The sequence below is a fragment of the Drosophila subobscura genome, chromosome O, assembly GCF_008121235.1.
Source record: "Drosophila subobscura isolate 14011-0131.10 chromosome O, UCBerk_Dsub_1.0, whole genome shotgun sequence".
Classification (NCBI taxonomy): domain Eukaryota; kingdom Metazoa; phylum Arthropoda; class Insecta; order Diptera; family Drosophilidae; genus Drosophila; species Drosophila subobscura.
The window spans coordinates 11725223-11731478 of NC_048533.1; the positions used below are offsets into that span (position 1 = coordinate 11725223).

A 6256-nucleotide genomic window follows, 5' to 3' on the forward strand; every position below is an offset into this window, starting at 1 on the left:
ACTGCACCTGAAAATGCAATAAAAACTTTGGCAAATAATTCATATCGGAGACAAAGCTCTGCACTTGCACTCTGGTGTTTCAGTATTTATTTGCCATTTGCCAGAGACTTGTTTCATATTTATCAACGTCTGTGGCAAATAATTTTATTAACTTTTGCGCAAAACTTCAGGCGAGAGGAGCGAGTAGAGAGCAGCCCAGACCAGACCAGACTCCGAACTGTTCGCGAAAAGTTGCAGTAGGTACAGTTTCGTTACCTTTTGCATTGCCACGACCAGGGACAACTTTCGCAGGACAGCGCACTGGCAAACTATCTGTAGCGCATATTTTATTATTATCCTTTCGCACAAATAAATATACTTTTGCGCAAATTACAAAGAGCACAACTAACTGGTGACTTTAAGTTTGAAAAAGGCATCCACTATACACTCGTACATATCTATGTCCGTTGCCAGTTGCCTTGCTGCTGCTGGCCGGGCTGTGCGACAAAAAACTTTCGTCCAGATCTAATCAAAAATTCACTTAAAAAGTTTGCACTCGCAGTATGAGGCTGAATGACTTCAAGTGCAACCTTCGCAGTCTCCGCTGCTCCGCTTCTTGTTTTTTTGTGTTGGCCTGTGGGGGCATTGTTGCAGTTTCATTGTTGCACGGAGGACTTCCTCAACCAGCACTTAATGAAATCTTCCAAGGGCCAGGCCCTCGTTTTTAGCGGCAGTAGCGAGAGAAGTTAACTCAAGGCAGCCAAGAAGTTGGCAGTCGGAAACACCTTATGAGGTGGGTGAGACAATGAACTTGCTGGGGTTTATCAAAGAGAATTTGAAATGAAATGGAAATGTTGCAGGGAGGAACCACAAGAGGAACACTTCTTTAGCGCTTAATTATGTACCCATACTCGATTATTTTGTACCTTCCAATGCGAACACTCCATCAAGCACTCAATAAAGCTCCAAAAGCCAATCCTTAACCGCAACAACAATGCCATTTTGATTACCATCATTCCAGCTCCCATCTCCCTTCTCCCAACTCCTTTGCCTTTCATTCCAAAGTGTGAATGAAAATTGCCGTACAATCCCCCAACAATGCTCGAAAATCATTTAAAATCGCTAAATATCGCCAACTTGCAGAGTGACATAAATGAAGTGTCAATTTTAATATCCCGAATGCTAAAAAATAAACCAGCAAATTGAGCAGCTGCAACGGGGCGCAGACGGCGGGGCAGTCTCCTGGGCAACGTGGAGCAACACAATGGACCCTCCATCCATCCTTCCTCCCCTGCCTTCGTTCTGGTACAAATTGCATAAAAAATTTCGCGCACACTTAAAAAATTTTCAAGTGCAGTACCAAAGTCCCAACCAGGAAGGAAGCAAGGAGGATGGCGGTGGCGATAGGAGCTGTCTGGCTGAATTCTCCCTCTTTTTAGTACTTTTTGCCTTTTTTAAATTTGCACAAAATTGCAAATAACTTGCAATCAAGGTGCATGGCAAGAGGCAGGAGTGGCACGGGCTGCAGCTGGGGCTGGGGGCAAGTAACTTTGGAGTCACAACAAAATGGCGATGTCTGTGAGTTGAGTTTCATTTTGCTGGCAAACGTCTGGGAATCAATTTAAGTTAACTCGAGTCTATTGTTTCAGCATCGCTAGCCCGCGCTTTAAGCTCTGCCAGACTTACTACTCTCTATGTATATCCACTCCCTCTCCCTTTGTCTTCCCCCTCCCTATCAGCCATCGGGCGAAGCTTTTGTCGTCAGCTAAGGAATTTTTATGAGCTGCCGTCGCTGTTGCAGCTGCCGACGCCTGCCCTTGCTGCCTGCCTGCCTGCCATCTTCGTCGCACAAACTTCAGTCTCGACTCTGCTTGTTAATATTTCACCTAGATTGATACTGGGGAAAAAATCTGAGGCACATAAAGCGTGGCAGGGTGGAGGCATGCCGCCAAGTGGCTTGGTCCTGGGGGTCCACAAAGCAGCTAGGAATTTCATTATATGCACCCGAAGCCAAAGGACAAAGACATGTTTTTAATAGTTTCGCATGTTTGGGCTGCTGAGTTTTTAGTTCCTCTTTTTTTACAGTTTTTTTTTGCCGCTGGTAGTTCCTCGTTTTTCGCTTGTGCGCCGCTGCTGCAGTCTGGGCAAAAGTTTGCCAGATTTTTGCCCTTGCATTTGGAATAGTTGCATTTTTAAGCAGTCCATGTAAAGAGCATAAATTCTGTTCGTGGGCCATGGGTTAATCATAATGAGTGGGGTAAGTTGTGTGTGTGCTCAAATATTTGTACTTTAAGGCTAAGGGGAATGATTAAATGGATAATAAAGCGCTAGCCTTCGATTCAGTTGAAGCTGCCTGCAAATTTCTTTCAGCTCAGCCATAACCGTTATAATATGATCAAAGCAGAGACACAAAAAGAATTCCACATACATATGTACATACGTACATACATATGTACGTATGCATGTGCATGCTTTGGTCGCTTTCTGAGAGAGCGCCAGATTTACTCTCTGAGCTTCGCGGAGGGTCCGCTACCTGCTCGCTACCTGCGGGTGGGTCGCGCGCTCGCTACCTGCGACCAGCGCAGCAAGCTTTTAGCGATCAACGAGCACAAAGATACATGAATAGACATGCTCTGCGCTCTATCCCGTTACAACTTGAATCTCCACAGCTTTGCAATGGCAAACAAAAGGTACATATGTTATAAATGAACCCAACCCTGATTTGCAGCGTGTACATAACTCAATCGAAATCGAAACCTTGTTGCACACACTCGCATATTAAGAGCAAATGTCAAAATTAATTGGAACACGTACGGACGGGCGGCAGGGTTCACTTGTTGGCTCCCCCGTCTAACTCGTCTAACCCTTCGCCGTAACCCTTGGCCAGCCAGCCAGCCATGTGGCCTGACTTTGTGCCACATTAACTTTCGTTTTCAGTTTTCGATTTGCTTTTTCGACCATTTCTTTCATTTTGTGGGGCGTGGTGGGTGTGGGTGTGGGTGTCTGGGAATGTTTGGAGAGACTTTTGCAGAGTCATCGCATGATTACGTCGATTTTGGGGCAGTGGACTCAGGCAAGTAATCATGTTGTGCACACATACCCCCCCATAGTTTGCCCTCCATTACGTACGAGCAGAGCAGGATCGGTGGCAGGTCCTGGAGCAGCAGGCGGAGCAACAGCCGGACACAATTATCGGCAAAAAGGCTTTCAATTTCACTTGGTTTGCTTCGAGTAAACAGCTTTGGAGCTCCTTTAACCACTCCCACAGGGAGCCACTGGCCACTGGCTTTGGTTGGCCCCATTGGTCGGGTTGGGTCGGTTTCGGTGGCGCTCAAGTCAAGCATGCAACAACCGCAAGCGGCACGCAAACGCATCAAATCAATGAAAGTGCCCTGCTATCGCTACCAGTACAACGTTGCCACTTTCTCCTCACTCCTTCGGCCACTCTTTTGCACTTCATTGAGTCGACAACTGGCCAGCAAAACGGGACCAAGGCTGCCCGCAGTGCAGGCCAGTGAGAGCCCAATGAAGCTGATGCCGAAAACGCTTCCAGCTCTACTTAAAGCATTTTCCATTCGCTTTATTTCGCCACCCCACTGCCCACTGCCCAGCCTTTTCGGGCTGCAGCGAGTTTATGAAAATGAAAATTGCCAAGAAAATCGACCAAAAAATTCCTCATCCTCAACGAAGCATTTCCTTTCGGCATTTCAGGCAACGTAATTGCAGCAGCATGCGCTCCGTGCAGTGCCCCACCCCTCCGCTGCATCGAAATAGAAACCCTCGGCTCTATGCCTCTCTCAATATGCTTGATTTAATCTGAATACAAATCGCTTATCAGCCGAAAGAATAGAGCGAAAAAGCAACTCAGAGAAGGAAAGACAAAGAAAAGTAACAGAAAAACTAACACTGAATGAAGTGCAAGTGAAAGCAGGAACAGAATATTTAAAGTATGAAAATCTTTAGTAATTATTTCATATCACATCCAAGAAAAAACTATAATAAATGTCTAAAATTAAAGAATATCTAACTACATAGGAAGGTCAACTTACTTTGGTCGAAATTTCTGTGCGATAACAGACTTTAGTGAGTGATATAAAGATCAGTTCAACGGCCGCAAATCACAATAAAGATATGGATATCCACGGCAGCAGGCTGACGTAACTTTTGTCATGATGTGACATAAAATTCAACTATAAATCCAACAATCTTTGGACTCGAGCTATGTGAGTATGCGGCACCATAGGAAAACGAATCCAATTACGAACCCCAAGGAGGTTTGCATTGTGGAGGCGGTGCACTTGGCCAGCGATTGTTGCTCCCAGGCAATCTGGGAGCCGATGCCGTACTGATCGGCGGCTGCCTTCTGAATAAAAGCTATTGTTGTCCGGTTAAGTTCTCGCTGGCGCGTGAAGAGCTTGAAGATGGGTATGGGGGATATGTTGCCGTAGCCGCAGACGAAGGCGTACGTGGTGTAGTCGGTGATTGCCAGTTTGTAGGTGACGATGATCTTTCCGTAGTGCAGCTGGAAGATGCCGTATTGGGTGGCATTTTCCCAGGGAAAGTCGACCTGTTCTTCGGTGTAATGCCAGCCACCGTTCACGGTGCTAATGTACCTCAAGTCCAGCGCAAAACGATCCTCTACGATGGCGTCGGGCACAGACACATTCAGGCACTCCAGCACATCCACATTGGGCACTCGGGCAGCCTCGTACCAGTAGCCAGAGAGCTGGGCGGGGGGCAGGAAAATAAAAATTAGAACAGCGCTCCGGGTTGAACTTTGATTACGTACAGCTGTCAGGTTGAAGGGGAACCCTATGTTGTCGGCCCGACAATTCAACTGCTTGGGCAATGTCGGTATCAGGGGTATCCCGAAGCGAGCCGCTTCCGTTCGCTGTGGCATGCCGCAGCAGCAGAGCGCCACGAAAAGTGTCACAACAAATGCCTGGGTCTCCATTTCGATCCGCTCACTCCGACAATCTTCTGGCAACTGAACTGATCGCACACACAAGTTTCAATAATCTCATGCTTATCAGCATGAATGATGAAATACAACCGGGGAGTACAATTGTACTCGTGCATACATACATAACATATATGTACATACATATGTATACATTAATAAACATTTCTATGCATACACAATTTTGTGCTGAATGCGTAAAAAAACTACTTTTATCACTTAGCTATCTGTGGCATGATTAATTGGGGTGGATCTGTTTTTATTTTAATCTTTTTATGATATGCTTTGACCACCGTAAGGGCATATTCCGCTGATCAAACAAAATGCTCAGCGATCGGCCAGACTTTAGATTTGTTGTCGGGTTTGGTAGCACCAGGAAATTATAATTAGAAAAAAGAGTAAACCGATAAGTGGCTATAATTCAGTAGAAATGTTCGATTGATTACTTCAAATGAACTTGAGATAGTCTGCAGACGTTGTTAAGTTTATTTGCTGCCTTTTTATTGACTCACTCCCAGCATGCACCTTTATTCAGATATAAATTATCTGCCATAAATTATAGTAGTCTCCAGGCCATTGTGCATTCTATTTATAAATATTTATACCTATCGTTATTCGCTTCCACTTTGAACATTGTTCGTGAATGTACTCAAAAGTTTTCCACTCAAATCGCACAAATTTTGTGTGTGTAGCAAAAAGAAAAAGCGAAGAAATTCCTGCGGACACTAAAGAAAAGTCAAAGGTTTTGTGGTTTGTGCTACAATGAGCCAGAAATGCTGGCAAAAATCACATGAAAATCGATTTGACGTTTAAAGTGAAATTGCACAATGTTTGCAATGAAATGAAATGTTGTCGCAGTAAAATATCGCCGAAGCGCTGCTGCCACCACGGCAGTTGCACTTGCACTTCCAGTTGCAGTTGCATTTGGAGTGTGAGCAAAAGTCCTGGCCAGCGGCAGCCACAGAGGCACACTGCTGAAATGACGAAGATAAAAACGCAATCAAACAGCAACAAAAAAAAGAAACAACAACAAAATAACGGCAATGGCATCTGTTTGTATTTGTGCAAGTGCGAGCGTGTGAGAGAGAGAGAGAGAGAGAGAGAGAGTGGAATGCGGATGAGTGTGAGTAAATGCACTCGAGCACGCGCTAAGGCGATTCAAGTAAGAAGAGAGTAGCAATGCAGTAACGAATAGGGGAGGACCTAGGAAGTGCAGTTAGACTTTAGCACTCCATCTACGAAGGTCCACAAATACCTTGCACAAATAATTATTACCCAATAAATAGAGAATTTTGTTCTAAATGTAGAAGAAATTCT

General features: G+C 45.1%; 1 protein-coding gene across 1 annotated transcript; it reads right to left on the bottom strand.

The window, feature by feature from the left end:
• Positions 1-2237: 2237 nt before the first annotated feature.
• On the bottom strand, positions 2238-4976 carry LOC117896421. Its single transcript, XM_034804738.1, has 3 exons — positions 4769-4976; positions 4198-4705; positions 2238-2259 (listed from the first exon to the last, which is right to left on the bottom strand). Exons 1-2 carry the CDS (start codon positions 4931-4933, stop codon positions 4199-4201), a joined length of 672 nt encoding a protein of 223 aa, XP_034660629.1. The 5' UTR covers positions 4934-4976; the 3' UTR covers positions 2238-2259; position 4198.
• Between the last annotated feature and the right edge of the window lie 1280 nt (positions 4977-6256).